Source organism: Ictidomys tridecemlineatus, chromosome 1 (assembly GCF_052094955.1).
Source record: "Ictidomys tridecemlineatus isolate mIctTri1 chromosome 1, mIctTri1.hap1, whole genome shotgun sequence".
In the NCBI taxonomy this organism is placed as follows: Eukaryota; Metazoa; Chordata; class Mammalia; order Rodentia; family Sciuridae; genus Ictidomys; species Ictidomys tridecemlineatus.
Genome location: NC_135477.1, coordinates 168,764,249 through 168,779,327, shown reverse-complemented (window position 1 = coordinate 168,779,327; position 15,079 = coordinate 168,764,249). Strand labels below are relative to the sequence as shown.

Genomic DNA, 15,079 nt, shown 5'->3' with positions numbered 1-15,079 from the left:
AAGTATGGTGATTGACTAGAGATGTCTGTCATAGGCATGGGAGTGGGAAAAGGCAGCACATGTGTCATGGGTTGGCCATGCTCAGATTAGCTTTGCACAGCACAGCTGGCTAGCATGAGCAGCCATTTGCAGATCATGAAGGTCAAAATGAGGACCATTAAATTGAGTCATCCAAACAAGAAATGAATTCAGGGCCTGAAACAGGAAGGTAAATCCATAAGTCAAAAGCTGCATAGAAATGTGCTTTTAGGAGTCACCAGGAGATGAGGGCCAAGGGAAAAGTGGAGCAACTAGGACTTCTTTCTACAGAACAGATCAAAAAACAAACCAAGTCTTGATCTTATCCCTCCCACTTGGGCACATCCCAACCTGCCCCGAATCTTCTCCTTACCAAACTCTTGACGATTTTCAGCAGTTCCTCCATAACCACGGCGATGCCCTGGTAACCCAGGAGTCTACAGATGGTCTTGAAGTGAGGAGGCCCCACGAAGTTCCTATAGGAGCTGTAGATGTGGCTGTAGGCGATGTTGAGGGGCTGGAAAAGAGAGGTGGGGCAAAGTAAGAGACCAAGCACCGAACATCCGGGTCCTGGCAGGAGATGTTGGGGACCTGGCCTCATCAGGACTCTCACGGGGGACCCCATGAGTTCATTTGAAGATGTTGGACAAGGAGAGAGGTGTGGTCAGTGATGTGCAAAGGCCACGAGATAGGCCAGCTGTTCCCACGCTAGAGAGGGAAAAGGGCTTCCGAGCAAATATCTGTTTCATGGGGTCTCACGTTACCCACAACCGTCCACACAGAAACCAGGACTTTGCCAAATGGAGCCGTGGGACAGGGTAAAATGGCTTATTTTCTTTCTCTAGAGGCTTTTGGGTACTAGAAATCATCTGGAAGAACCATGTGAAAGCTGAGAAGCTAATTCAGCATCGTCTTCTACTGTTGGTTGTTTTCATCTAGGACACCATGGGGTCCTGGGAATGGGCAGGCTGGGGAGGCAGGAGGTAGTTTCTGAGTGCCTGGGAAAAACCGCTCGGGCCATTTGTGTCTTAGTTTCTTATTCTATGACATGTTAGGGGGTTGGCTTAAATTAGTGATTTCACAACTTTCAAGGACACAGTCCAAAGGGAAAATGCCATAGAAGCTCATCTGTGAAACACGCAGAGTGAAGCTGCTCTGGTTGGGAACCCAGAGCCAGGACCACTGTCTGGCTGTCACGGTCCTCCTCAAGACCCCATGAGACACCCCTGGCTGAGGACAGATGACCCAAACAGCAGGCCCTCCAATGGTCTCATTTGGTTGGTGAGGCCATAATAGTTACAAATGACTCTAAGGCTCATTTTTGAAATGCTGCTATCTATGGACTAGCTCATGCCAGGCTCTGTGAGGCCCTTCATGGGCATTTTCATCGAATCCACACAACAAACATATGCAGTGTATGCCATTCTTAGCCCCATTTCACAGAGGAGGAAACTGAGGCTCAGGTTGGTCAGTACCCTGCTCAAGATCACACAGTTGGTAGATAAAACAAGCCCTGGTCTGAACCAGGTATGGCTGATTCCAAAGTCCATCCTCTTACCTCTCCCCATAAGGGTATACTTTGGAAATTGAATTCTTTTATAAACCATGCTCAGTTTTTTTTTCTTTTTTTTCGGATAAGCCTTCATCTCAAAATTTAGTTCTCAATATTATTTTCCTTCCTGGAATTATAAACATCTTGAGCATGACCATACAAATATGAGAAGATCGCATCGCTATTCCATTAGCTGAAATTCTACTGGTTGGCTAATTAGAAATTCCACTTGAATTAAACTCTGATGATGCTTCTGGAGGACTGTAACACTCTCAATTCCCTGTGGAACCACTGAGGGAGGATGTAATTATGTTCAACCTAAATTTTGAGTTAAGTATGTTTTGCTGTGTACAAATTGTCTTAAACTTTACAAAACAATCATCACGACTCTAGGATCCTTTAATTATAGGATACACCAAGAGTACAATTAGAGTTCCCACTAATAATGAGGATTCATGACAGAATAGAGCACCCACCCACTCACCGAGTTGAAGAACTGTGTTTGGTAAACTTGTGCCTACCTACGGGTAGGCTTGGAATGCGAGCAAGAGTGGGAGGGATCTACTTGACGTAGTTTCTAGATGTATGGGCCAGGGGTGGTTTATGTAAAGGGAACTAGAACTGACTCCAAAGTCTGATGTTCACTGAAGTTCATGTTCAGCAAATCCTGTGAGTGTATGAATCGTGGAGTCTGAGCCAACCCCGGGCCAGGCCAGGCCAGGCCATTTTCTACATATGGAACAAACCTGTTTTAGAGCTGCTATAAACAGGCCACCTTAGTGAACAGGGCTGGGACTAGGGTGAGGTATGTGAGGCATCTAGGGCAAATGCCAAACCAACCATAGGGGATGGAGATGGACCAGGAGGGGTGAAAGTCAAGGTCTGCAACTTGATTGGCTTGTTGACCACACAGATGCACATATTTGTTAACGCTTATGATCTTCTCCGTACACTTATGATCTTCTATGTACTCGTATGTTTGTGTCCCTGCAAAATGTATGCTTTGAGATCCCACCCCCCATGGGACGGTATTAAGAGGAGGGGCCTTTGGGCGGTGGTTTAGTCCCCGATGATGGAGACTTCCTAGTGGAATTTGTGTACTCAAATCAGGAAAGTTTGCTCCCTCTTTCTGCTCTGTCACATGAGGACATGACATGGAGATGGCCATCTGCAAATCGGACCTCTGATCTTAGACTTGCTATTTAAGTAGCCCAGTCTCTGGCACTCTTGTTACAGCAGCCTGCACTGACAAAGACAGTACATTTTACTATATATGGTTATGCCCCAGTAGGAAAGTAAATGTCAAAACCCTGCTGGCTTGTACCACAGCTTCCTAATGTTTTCAAAGGTCAAAATGCAGAACCCTTGCTTTGAACTTTCTCCTGAAGAGGGCCGTGTGCATGGCACCAGGGGACAATGCCTCAGCTTTCTCTGTGACCTTAGGGGGACTGACAGCTGTTCACTGCCCTGACAAGCCTTCTCATTCCCACCCACACCCAAGACAGGATTCTCCTCTGAACCCAGGAAAGCACATTTGTCCCCTTTTCAAAAGTCCTATGAAAGGAACTTTTGAACAGCAAGGAGCTTTCAAATGTATATTCCTGGTGGGGACAAAAGGCGATCAGATCAGCTACATATTATATATTTTTTTTTCTGTCTGACGACTTCTTTCCTTACTTTGTCAGAGTACCAAGGATGGTCTCTAAGGTGGGCACAGCTACAACTGACTTCAAACCCCCAGGTCCCTCATTTACAAGCTGGATGCTTTTGGGAAAATTACTTCACCCTCCAGCCTTGGTCCCCCGCAACTCCCCACCTAAAAAGATGATGATACCAGAGTCACTAGGGCTCCCGGAAGTTTAATTGATACATAAAGCAGGGAGCATGCCATTTGACACACTGGAAGCACTCATGGAAATAACAGCCATTAACGTTACTTTATTTGATAACATGGTAAAGTAAGTTCTGGCTACAGCTATGATTCTCTGAAATTGGAGAGGACATTGCCTATGTGGGGTATAAATTCATACCACACAGTGTGTGACCCACAAGGAGATATGCCAGGACACGCCTGCCCCAGTACAGACGTTGCTCAATGTTCAAGGCTTCATAACAGTGAGAGCTGTCCTATCACTCCCTTCTGAGGCCCAAGCTCTACGGGGCTCTTCCTGGGTGCTCATCCTTCTTAGCAGTCTCCTAAGTCCTCACCCTCACCGGAGGACCTTCTAGAACCAAGTTTCCCTTTGTACTTCCCAGCAAACAGAAATGAACGTATGCTCTGATATCTGGAAATTATTCAGTAGACCTTCCCAGGTGTAGGCAGAGGAGAAGAATTTTGGAATTGTTTTACCATACAAGGGTTTTAAAATTGCCCTCCCCCACCTCCTGACCCACTTAGTGGACTTCTGGTTGGAGTTTCTATGTCAGTCTTTGATTCTGGTCTTGAACTTCAGGCCTCCATTGATGGCCAAGCTCTATGTCATGCAGGAAGAGCGAGCATGAAATGTACAGGATTCGAATCCTCTAAACGAACAAGCTGCCCCCACCCCAAAGACACCATATTCATGCAAGAAAAAGCATGCGCATGCTGAGAACTACATGCACACACACCCCCGGAGGGCACCCATCTGACCTGCTGACTCAATAGGAGGCTGGGCCCTATTGAGAAAATGTGGGAATAAGGGAGCCTGGGCATTTTCTGGGGTTTGGCAAAGAAAAACAGGAATGCAACAAGTCTTGAGACATTGGACGCTTGCCACTCATCTCGCACGCTGAACCAATTCTGTGCACCGACTCATGTTACAACCACTTGGCCCAATGGGAAACTAATTACATATCCTAACTGTGCAGCCTGGCTCACTTAGAGATGAACTTGTTAAAATCCACACTACACAGAATAGAACAGTTTACGAGGCTTCCAAAAAAATAACAACAACAACAACAACAAAAAACCCAATCCTGATTCAGGAATTAGAATCATGTTATTACTGAGACACAGATTACATTTTCTGGAAAAGCAAGAGAAAAAAAATATATGAAGAGTTTGATCTTTGGATTGTAGGCACTGTGTAGAATGGCTTTTAAAAAACTGTAGTAAAATGTACATACTGTTCACCATTTGAACCATTTTAAAGTCTGATGTGTGGACTTTTGATTGTAATGCCTGCATCTCTCACCAGATGGTCAACACGGCCAGACACTCCAAACAACAAGGCCTATTTGGCAAACTAAATTTGTAAGCAATTTGCATCTCTGCTCTCTGGAATCACAATTGTTGTTTTCAGAGTTCCCAAGAGGAATTAAAACTGTTTCTAATTTCCTGTTTTTGTTGCAATCTGTCTAATGAATGCCATCAGCCCACAAACACAGCCCCTTAATTCAGGTTGGAAAGTGGCAGCTGAACTCTAAAATCACTTTGGGTAAATGCAGATGGGTAAATGAATAACTCAGTCACACGGCCTGTGAGGAAGACGGTCCAAAGGACTCATCAGTCCAGTTAGAGGTTCAAATCCATCGCTAGGGCTTGGGTAAGATGGCTGATGCTTCCGGCTGCTCCTTCTAGATATCTGCTGAGCTCCAGGGCTGGATCGCCAACATCCGGGTTCCTTCAGGATAGTCTCTGCTCAGGTTAAAAATCCAAGGGAGTTGCTATAGAAATCTCAGGAAATGATGCTCCTTTCTTCTTGAGCTTTAGAAAGGGCAAGAGGAAGAACAGGAGCCAAGCCTTCCACATTAGAGCTGCCATCTCTCTCCTGCCATATTTTGATGCTAAAACCTTTTGAGGAAAACCAATGTCATCACTTTTATTCATAATTGGTACCCATGTGATGACACACAGTGATTCCTTCATGACCCCAAAATCGGTATCACTGGGCCTAACTAAATCAAGAGTTTATGAGGTCACATTCCTTCTAGAGCCCTCCAGGGGGAGAATCTGCTCCTTGCCTTGTCCAGTTACTGGTGGCTGCCCGCATTCTGGCTTGTGACTGCCTTATTCCACCTTCAAATCCCTCTGCTGAGTCTTCACACACCTTCTCCGCTTATGTGTATACTCCTGTCTCGTAAGGTCATTTGTGGTGCATTTATGGCCCACCCTTATAATCCAGGATCATCTTCCCAGTCAAGATCCTTCACTTAATCATATCCACAAAGATGCTTTTCCAAAGAAGGCTGTATTCACAGGTTCCAGGGTTAGGACCTGCGATCTGTGGGACTGTTAGCAGCCTACTGCGCTGATCATACCCGTTCAGCAGAGCAAGAATCCCAAGCCCAAGTGACTAGCCCAAGGTGCAATATAAGATGCTCTTCTGCCACTCACAGGTTGCCAGGGAAACAAAAGCTTCTGGACTGGTGGGGAAGGAACACTGTGGAGCCTGGGAGTGGCACTGGACAGACACAGGGAGAGGGGGCGGTAGGGAAGTGCATGGCATCGTAGGTGTCACCAGGGTGAGGGGAGATCCCTGGGTCAGCCCAGGTGGGAAGGGCTGACATTCAGGTAGTGGCCCTGTTGAGATGTACCCTGCTCCCTGCTGCAAAGCACTGGTCCTGGCTCTGGGGACTGATTTAATGGGGATCTTATGCAAAAGGAGGATGAATTTCCCTGAGCTCAAACTGTGGCCTGGACAGAGGTATTGTTACCTAGTGGTGACCATGCTAAAAACAGATCACAGCCACAATTTCTAAGGGCCAACAATTTACTAAGAAATGATTAAAATTGAAGGATCTGGAACTGGGGTTGTGGCTCAGTGGTAGAGCACTTGCCTAGCATGTGTGAGGCACTGGGTTTGATACCCGGCACCACATAAAAATAAACAAATAAAATAAAGGTATTGTGTCCATTTACAACCCAAAAAATCTTTAAAAAAAATCTTTAGGGCTGGGATTGTGGTTCAGTGTGGAGTGCTCACTTAGCATGCGTGAGGCACCTCACCTCAGCACCACAAAAAAATGAAATAAAGATATTGTGTCCACCTCCAACTAAAAAATAAATATTAAAAAAAAAACTTTAAAAAAATTGAATGATCTATGCCACAATTTATCTCTCTTGGAAGGCAGTTTTGTGATATTACACAATATTTAATTGAATATTTTTAAATTTTGGTCCACATATTAATTTTAATTACTGAACCAGTTGCTAAATTTTCTAAATTTTTTACTTAATTTTTTTTTTGGTATGTGTGTGTGGTACTAGGGACTGAACTCTTACTTTTAAAAAAAATTGAATTATCACCCCTAAGTGACAGAGCTCTTAAGCAACTCTATTTGCACTTCAAGCACAAGATGTTCAGAAGAGGAAACACTTCCTGCCCATATCTCTCCAAAGGAGCTGATGTTGTGCTTGCCTCTGTCAGCTACAGGCAAGTGGCTAGATGTTCTGCCTTTGTGCTTTGTAGGATGTCACTATTAGCCTTTGGAAAGAGACACACTGTCTGTGCTACAGCATATTTAGGAGAGGCCCCTGGGAAGACAGAATGCTATGGGAAGGCCACAGAGCAACTGCAGGACCAAGAACCCTGGGCAGCAGTGCATGGGGGTGCACACCTGTAATCCCAGCAACTCGGGAGGCCAAGACAGGAGGATTGCAAGTTTGAGGCCAGTCTTAGCAATGTAGCAAGACCCTGTCTCAAAAAAAAAAAAAAAATAGGAAGAGCTGGGATGTAGCTCAGTGGTAGTGCATCCCTGGGTTCAATCCCCAGTACCACAACATAATCATATGATAAAGTAAAACAGAATAAAAAGAACACTGTACAGGCAGAGACCATGTCTCCCATGTCTTCCATGTTGGGCAGCTTGGTGGCTCACCAGGCAGCTCTTCCTAACTTTGTGGTTATCACTGAGGTGACTCAATAGGGGAACTTCTTGGATCCTTTGGCCAAGAACCAAGAAGAGAGAAGCTTTGTATTTTGTTTTTAATGGACGCGTAGTCATTATACACACTTATGGAGTACAGTATGCCATTTCATTACATGAATACAATGTGTAATGAAAAGGTCAGGGTGATTAGCACATCCATAATGTCAGGCATGTGTCATTTTTTTGTGTTGGGGACATTCAAAATCCTCTTCACTGGCTACTTTGAAATACTTCATTGTCGACCACAGTTATCCTACTGTGCTATAGAACCTCAGAAGTTATTCCTCCTATTCAATTGCACCCTGTGCCCATTAACCATCCCTCCCAACCCCGTCCACTACATGCTTCCCAGGTTCTCGTAACACTAGTCTATACTCCTCTTCAAAATCAACCTTTTAACATCCACATATATGAAAACACACACACACACACACACACACACACACTCTCCCTCTGGGGCATATTATAGAGAGGCACAGACAAAAAACAAAACAAAACCCTTTTAAAAACACATAATTTGTGTAAAACTATCCAGGTCTAAACATATCTGAGCTCCTCTCCTTCCTCTATCTCAGACGTTCTCTGGTCTCCTCCACAGACTGGCGCCAAGGTACTCTCCCTAAGGTTGAGGGCAGCAGGAAAGGTTGGAATCTCAGAGGTGGATATACCTTTGTGAGGAATGGAAAAGGGCAGCTAGGAGACCTGGAAAGAGAGGACCGCTGGAGAACCATCCAGTCCAGGAATGGTACAGAATCTCCATCCGTGATGGCCAGTGCAGTTGATTGACAGGTAAGCAACTGTGATGGGAACTGCGCCTCTGAGCCCAGTCAGGAGTACGGACTAGATGTCTTGGGTTTCTGAAGCCAATTAGCACAAACTTGGTGGGCTAAAATGATAGAAATGTATTCTCTCACTGATCCAGAGACCAGAAGCCTGAAATCAAAGTTTGACAGGACCATCTTCCCTCCAAAGTCTCTGGAGAGAAGTCTTCCCTGCCTCTTCCAGAGTCTGGTGACTCCGAGTTTCCCCTGGTTCTAGTAGCATCGTTCCAATCTCTACCTCTGTCTTCACAGGGCCTATTCCCTTTGTGTGTCTCTCTGTGTGAATCTTTCTTTTCTCTAAAGATTGCAGCCAGCCCTGAATCCAGGATGATTTCACCTTGAGATTCTTCATATCCACAAAGACTCCCAATTCTGCATAAGGTCATATGCTGAGGATTTGGGTAGATATGCGTTTTGAGGGGACACTAATCAACCCTCAGCAAGTGCTGGGATGGCTGGGAAAGCTTGAGAAGGGTTCCCAACTGGCTAGGAATAGTACTCATACCTTCTATCTGCCACTCAGATCTAGCCCAATGTCTTACATATGTTGGAACTGGGACTCGGGGCAATTAAAGGGCTGGACCAGGACCATGTAACTAGGCAAGGTCACAGGACACAAAAATAAAGAAAGAACATTTTAAGATGCAGGAGGTGGGGGTGGGGGTAGAGGATGAGGATGAATTGATGAATTTACTGTTAGTTGTAGATTAACTGAGAAGATCATCTTTGCATTTAAAACCATTATCCAGAGAAGATCTAGATGGGGCAAGAAAATAATCACTAGTCAACTAGAGAGAAAACAAAAGAATATTGGAAGAATTAGTGCATCCTCGAGATCCTTTGCAGGTTTTTTTTTTTTTTTCCTTTTTGGCCAAAGGAATGAGAGCTTCTCTCAATGGGCAAAAGCCTCTCCAGACTGGTCCCTGAAAGCATCGTGCGTAGAAGCCTGCTGGTTGCCATGGTGAATGATGCTGATGTGAAGAAATGAATAATGTGAGCATCGGGGGCGACAGTGGGATTACTCAGTGGCGAGAGAGACATCAAGGAGAGCCCAGAGCGGAGGAGGGAGAAGGCACCATTCTCTGGGCTTTGGTCCACGCTGCCTCGGAGGGTAGAGCTCTAACCAGACACACTGCAAGCATCAGGTAAGAGATGTAGCTAGCTCGACTTGGAAATGGAGACGGCTTTTCCTTTCACACTCTGTTTGGAGAGGGGCCAGGTGATGGTAAAGAACAGCTAAAAATAGGGGAGAATTTGGAAACAGAGCTGAGGAAGTAGAAGAACTAAGAGAGATGGATTTGGTCCTAAAGGCTGAAGATGCTGCTAGCATCCTGTCAGAAAGAACTTAAAAATGTCTGCTGTAGGAAAGTCAGGCTGTAAAACCAGCCAGCGGCAGATAGGAGGCAAGTGGAAGAAAAAGATTCATGCGTGATAAGAGCGGGATTCCTGATCACTCCTGATGGAAGGTCTCTGCAGCGGCCATTGATATGTTTTACAGGGGATGAATTAAGCTGTATTCATCGTGGCTGGAAGTGTGTTTGTAGGATGTGTAGGATGCTGGGGGTGTGGGGGGAGGATGAGTGTGTATGAGGAAACCACAGAGGTAGTGCAGACCTTCACTCTCCTTGCAGACAACCGTCCCCCAGGAGGATCTAAGCACACCTGTCTCATCCCTTTCTGGTCTTATTTAGGGGGAGGAAATTTCCAGCCAAAGGGAAAGGAACTATTCCCCTTCCTGAGCACTTTAGTTCACTGCCATCTTTAGAGAAGAAAAACAAGAATTGAAAAATTACACTTTGTAGATTATCTTTCTGTAGCTCAACTCCCCTAGAAACCTGGGCACACACCATGAGGTCGGGGGGAGGCAGAGCAGAGAGAAAGGCTGGTTTGGCTCAATATCTGAATCAGGTTAAAACCTGATTGACTGATTTTTACTATGTCATTGCAGTCTGAAATGAAACCTGTGTTGTGTGGGAGAGGAGGGGCAGAGTGACATGTTTACCAGAGCATACAGAGGTTGACCACAGCTGACTCTATGTTTCACCAGGGGAAACTCAGTGGAGGGCAACTCTCTCTCTCAGAATTAAAGAGAAACCCAAAGATGGCTTTCTCTTCCCCAAGAGGGAAGGCTGGAAGTCTGAAGAGAGCTCATTTGATTTGTTTGATAAAACAGCAACTGAGTCTTAGTTCGAGATCCTTATTTTGCAAAAATGTTCTGTTAGTAGCCTTGCATTTGGAAGTGAAGGGGTTAAGCAGCTTTGAGTTCTCTTTCTATTCATTAAAATGCTGAGTGACCTCATGTTGTTCATCTGCAAAATGGAAATCTGCAAAGCAGCTCTCCAGGTGGGATGCAGAATAATGTTAAATATTATTGCATATGAAGTGTGTAACATGCCCTGGACAGAGCAATGGCCCACTTGCTGCGGGTGGTTATTACCACCACTGACAGGCATAATACCTGGAGCACTGAATAGTATAGCACCATGCTCTACAGGAGCTGGTTATCTCGACCTATGAAACTCATTTCCTGGTACCTTTGGCCTTGAAAAAACAAAACCGAAGCACAAGATTTAAGGTGAAATCAGCTGCTGGCAGGTGATAAAATGAATCTCCATTCGTCATGGGCAACGTAACTGGGGGTCTAAAAAAGGAACAGGTACAATGTTCTAGATAACTGAGCTCAGAACACCTGGAGCAGAGGCAGGAGGTCAAGAAGAGAGATTTTAGATGAAATAATTGCTTGCGTGGAGGTCTCAGACCTAGGACCATTAAGGTGCGACCCTGGAGATTCTACTGATTCTCTTTTTATTCTTTTTTTTTTTTTTTCAATGACGTAGAAGTGATGTTGTACCTACAGGATTTGAGCCAGGGAGGGATGTGGCTGAGGTTGGAATGGGTGACCAAGGATATCAGCTTTGACATGAGTTGTACCTTCCTTGTACAGCTTCTTTGCTAGCCAAGGTAAGTAAGGTAACCTCTGGGCCTCCATTTGTTGGTCTGTAACATGGGGTCCATATATCAGTGCCCATCTCACACGCTCAAGACGTGGTGGCTATGATGATGATAAATAATATTTAAAGGAGGGGGGATGTCACTCTTCACTTTGATCTGGTTTTAGAATCGGGATGAACATCGAGGTTGGGAACGTTTCTTACACGGGCGCCATCATCTCCTGGTCGTCCTCGGAGCCCTGCCTGGAGGACTATTACCATATTATGTACAGGCCCAACTGGAACAGCATCTTCTCCGGCTATCTCCGCTACAGCTTCCACCACGAGGAGAAGGTGCCTCGGACCATCAGCTCCGTGGTGCTGGAGCACCTCGCCCCTTCCACTCTCTACTTTCTCTGCATCAGTTGTAAGAAGGCTGCCTTCCCCTACAGGCACTACTGCACCATGTTCCACACCTTGGATAAGAGTCCACTGGCTGCAGGCAGCTCCCTGGTGGATCCCCAAATCTCCCTTTGGGTGTTGATGGCCATCCTGCTGGCTTGCTTCACAGCTGTGTTGGCCTTCATCTGCCTCCAGTTCTGGTGCATCCGTTGCCATGAGCCTCGATGGTCTTACCGAGCTGGCCACATGGAGGAAGCCAATGGGCTAGTGAGATGGCCGGAGGAGGCCCCGGCCCTCGGTCAGAGGGAGGAAGACCTGCAGGGGCTCCCCCTGGTGGAACTGCCACGCAAAGACTCTGGAGCAGGAGGAGGAGCAGAACCGGAAGCCCAGCAGGATGCCCCTGATGAGGAAGCCAGGGAGGGAGGTGATCAACCTGCCATAGTGCCTCACTTCAGGGAGTGAGAGGCGGGAAGGAGATGGCCCTCATCATACAGCCTAATGCCCCCCGACAGTAGGTCTTTTGTAAAAATGTGCCTATAGACTCCCCATATCTCTTCCCTTAAATGTCAGTGCCATTGTGGATCCCCTGGGTTGGGTGATGCCTGATGATGAAGTCTCTCAACCCGGTACGTGCACTTCCTGGGGGTGCCAGAGGGCAAACGTGGTATCTCCTCAATGTGTCCACTAGATGGCCCCAGTTAAGATTCGAGGCACTCTTTTAATATTAAATCAAATGTGGACGTATTATAAAGTAAAAAAAAAAAATGCATGGCTTAAATAAATACACAATACTTGCAGAATATGTGTGAGTTGCCAGTGGGCCCCTTGAGCTATGCTTTCATTCATTCTTTTGGAAAAGGGTGAGAGATCTTTCTTTGGAGTGTTTTCCAGATTTGAGGCAGTCAGAGACCACTTTATACCCCATCCTCATTTTTTTTAAACCATTGGCTTTCTTTATTTTATTACTAACAATATTTTTATTTAAGTTGACTCGTTTTTTAAACTTAAACTCATTTAAGCCTTATATCACCCCATAAATGAACAACCAGTACCCTCTGGCTATAAATAGAAGAGAGATGTTAAGAAAACAAAATAATATTAAATTTGTCTTGGCCACACTTTCTGGCAATGACTCTGAGCCTAAGACCTACTCTCTTGTGTTTGATAAAAAGAAAGGGGGATGGGACTCAGGCAGTGCTGAAGAGGTATTAAAGACATGAGCACTGATGTAAGTCCTTTGTCTTAATCTATCGCAAGTTTTGAAAGGAAATTGAAAAAAAGGATGCACTGGTTTTACTTTGAGTCAAGGTTAGTTAAAACCATGCCTGTGAACCACCTCAGATGGTATCTCTAACTTCCCTTGATTTGAGACAATTAGTTGGAGAGACTGCCTGCTCTGGAGAAGTCCACGGCTTTCTTCCAGCATCACCCTAAGACCTTCCAAGAGCCCACCACTAGAGCTGAGTGGTAGGAACTCATCTGTGTTCATCACACTTCCAAATCCAGAGTTCCCAACCTAGCGGAGGACCTTTTCTCACACAGTTCTAGCCACATAGTTGGTTCCTCTTCTAGGTCCATCTCTATTTACTTTTGAAAATGGGGTCAAAGGTGGCTCTTTTTAATTCCATCAGAAAGAAAAATGACCCATTTCACCCCTTGGTGGTGTTCTTTGTTCTGCCCACATAAACCCCCGTGGTAGGAAACAAATCTACACATATTGTGGTACTAGTGAGGCTCTGGGAACACTGTTCCCCTGCCCCCACCTGGGGGGGGTGGAAATGCAAGTCCAGGAGGATGAAGGCTACGTCTGCTTCATCCCTAAGGAGGCTGCAGTGTGTAGAATCTAGTCCATATCTGGCCCAGGGTGGGTACATGAGAAGTGTCTGTTTAAGGAATGCAAAGAAGGACTGACAGCTTCATTTAGGAGGGTCAGTGAGCATCAGGATGCACACACGGGAGCAGCAGCAGCAATGAGATGAAGAAGACCTGTTTCTCAGCTCCAGCTTCAGCCATGCGCAATTCCCTTCAGAGCTTCACCCACCCAACCTCTTCCTGTCTGCAAATCCATTATAGCTACGGAGCACAAAAATCCCAGAATCGCTGGACAACATCGCAACAAATCAACTGAGAAACAGAGGGGCTTGGAAGCCAAGATAAGAAGCCCCACAGCCCCACTTCCCTGCCCTGCTCAGTGCCGTCCTCACTGCCTAGCACCCAGCACCCAGCAGCACCCAGGTCTCTGTCCACCCCCATGCCTGCTAGTTGTTAACAAATAAAGATGAATATACTTGCAGTCGTTTCTGCCTGCACCTCACTGTGGCCTTTTGATTGCCACGCCTCTGGCTTCTCTGACTCTGGGAACACCTTTCCCTTTGCCTTTTCTCACTAACCTTCTCACAGGCAGCACAGGGCAGGACCACCTACCTTGGATCCATAGAGGTAGTAAGGCTGGACATTGGCGGGTTTGTCTCTCTGTGGTTCTTGGGTGAAAGGAATGGCAGTTCGGACAAAACTAGTAAAAGACAAGACATGGGGAAGGGGTTAACGGGGTCCTCATAATATCCATCAGGGGACACAACATGGCAGGCCCACGCTCCCTGACCAGGTGAAGTTTCACATTGGCACAACTGCCCTGTGTCCTAGGTGGTTGCTTACAAAGGTATTCATAACACTCTTCTTTCAACAATCCTTTCATTCAACATTTTTTAAAAAAATCCTTTTCATCAATGGGAAAACTTGCAGCCCAGATTCCCAGGCTCAATTCAGGACTCGTGGCTGCTCAGAGGACAGGAAGCAAGGAAGGGAGGGCTGGGCCTGAAAATGGCCTCTCTCTGGCTCCACCTCCACTTTGATTTCAAGAAGTGGCTTCAGCAAACTCCATAGGGGGCCAGAAACAAATGTTTTCAGCTTTGCAAGTCACTTGGTCTCTTCACACGTACTCAACTCTGCTACTGAGCAGCATCAGCAGATGGCAGCAAATGAAGGAGCATGACTGCTCCAAAATACCTCACGAATTTTAAAGAATTTTCATGCGTCACCAAATATTACTCTTCTTTGGATTTCCCTACCCGCCCATGTCCCCTCCAAAAATATCAATACCACTCTCAGCTCGTGGGCTGTACAAAAACAATCGGCAATAGGCATGTTTGTGGCCTGAGTTGTCATTCGCTGCTCCCTACTCGAGTGCACTAAATGTCCTATGTCTTCATAGGACTGGAAGTCGGTCATGGTCTGTGTGTCCATTCAGGTGCACTTGTGGATTCCTCCCATACACTCCATAAGAGTTTGTTCAACTCATACTCATTTAATCTGGCCCTGAGCCAGGCCCTGGGACTACTGAGGGGACCTGCAGATGGGAGCATTTTTGAACATCCTTCTGTACTTGTTTTGTAGGTTACTTTTGGCACAAGCTCTGGGGGGACAGGGATGAGGTCTTGTCTTTCCTCAGTGCCCGTGTGCTCTTTGCAGGGGGCAAGTTCCACTCTGTCACGCTTCTGTGTGCC

At 46.0% G+C, this 15,079-nt stretch overlaps 2 protein-coding genes across 5 annotated transcripts in view; one reads left to right on the top strand and one right to left on the bottom strand.

Annotated features, from left to right (window-relative positions):
- Cyfip2 (cytoplasmic FMR1 interacting protein 2) overlaps positions 1 to 15,079 on the bottom strand; it is a 122,651-nt gene that overhangs the window by 33,620 nt on the left and 73,952 nt on the right. For all 3 annotated transcript variants that reach the window (XM_021726482.3, XM_005325446.4, XM_021726483.3), the window contains 2 exons: positions 14,001 to 14,088; positions 392 to 535 (listed from right to left, as the gene is read on the bottom strand). In XM_021726482.3, coding sequence (XP_021582157.1) covers positions 392 to 535; positions 14,001 to 14,088 — 232 coding nt within the window. The remainder of the gene's footprint in view (positions 1 to 391; positions 536 to 14,000; positions 14,089 to 15,079) is intronic.
- On the top strand, positions 9,153 to 13,869 carry Fndc9 (fibronectin type III domain containing 9). Of its 2 annotated transcripts, XM_040273064.2 has the most exons (3): positions 9,300 to 9,389; positions 11,082 to 11,205; positions 11,363 to 13,869. In XM_040273064.2, the coding sequence occupies exon 3, from the start codon at positions 11,370 to 11,372 to the stop codon at positions 12,036 to 12,038; it is 669 nt and encodes a 222-aa protein (XP_040128998.2). In that variant the 5' UTR covers positions 9,300 to 9,389; positions 11,082 to 11,205; positions 11,363 to 11,369; the 3' UTR covers positions 12,039 to 13,869. The 2 variants fall into 2 exon arrangements, with proteins under 2 accessions (XP_005325501.3, XP_040128998.2); XM_005325444.4 differs by lacking the exon at positions 11,082 to 11,205 and having other exon boundaries at positions 9,153 to 9,389.

What these genes read in the sequence shown, in the direction of transcription:
- Fndc9 (XM_005325444.4), top strand. Translation starts at nt 9,229, where the DNA reads ATGAATAATGTGAGCATCGGGGGCGACAGTGGGATTACTCAGTGGCGA. An exon ending in AGACACACTGCAAGCATCAG is followed by an intron (nt 9,390 to 11,362) that starts GTAAGAGATGTA and finishes ATCTGGTTTTAG; the next exon opens with AATCGGGATGAACATCGAGG.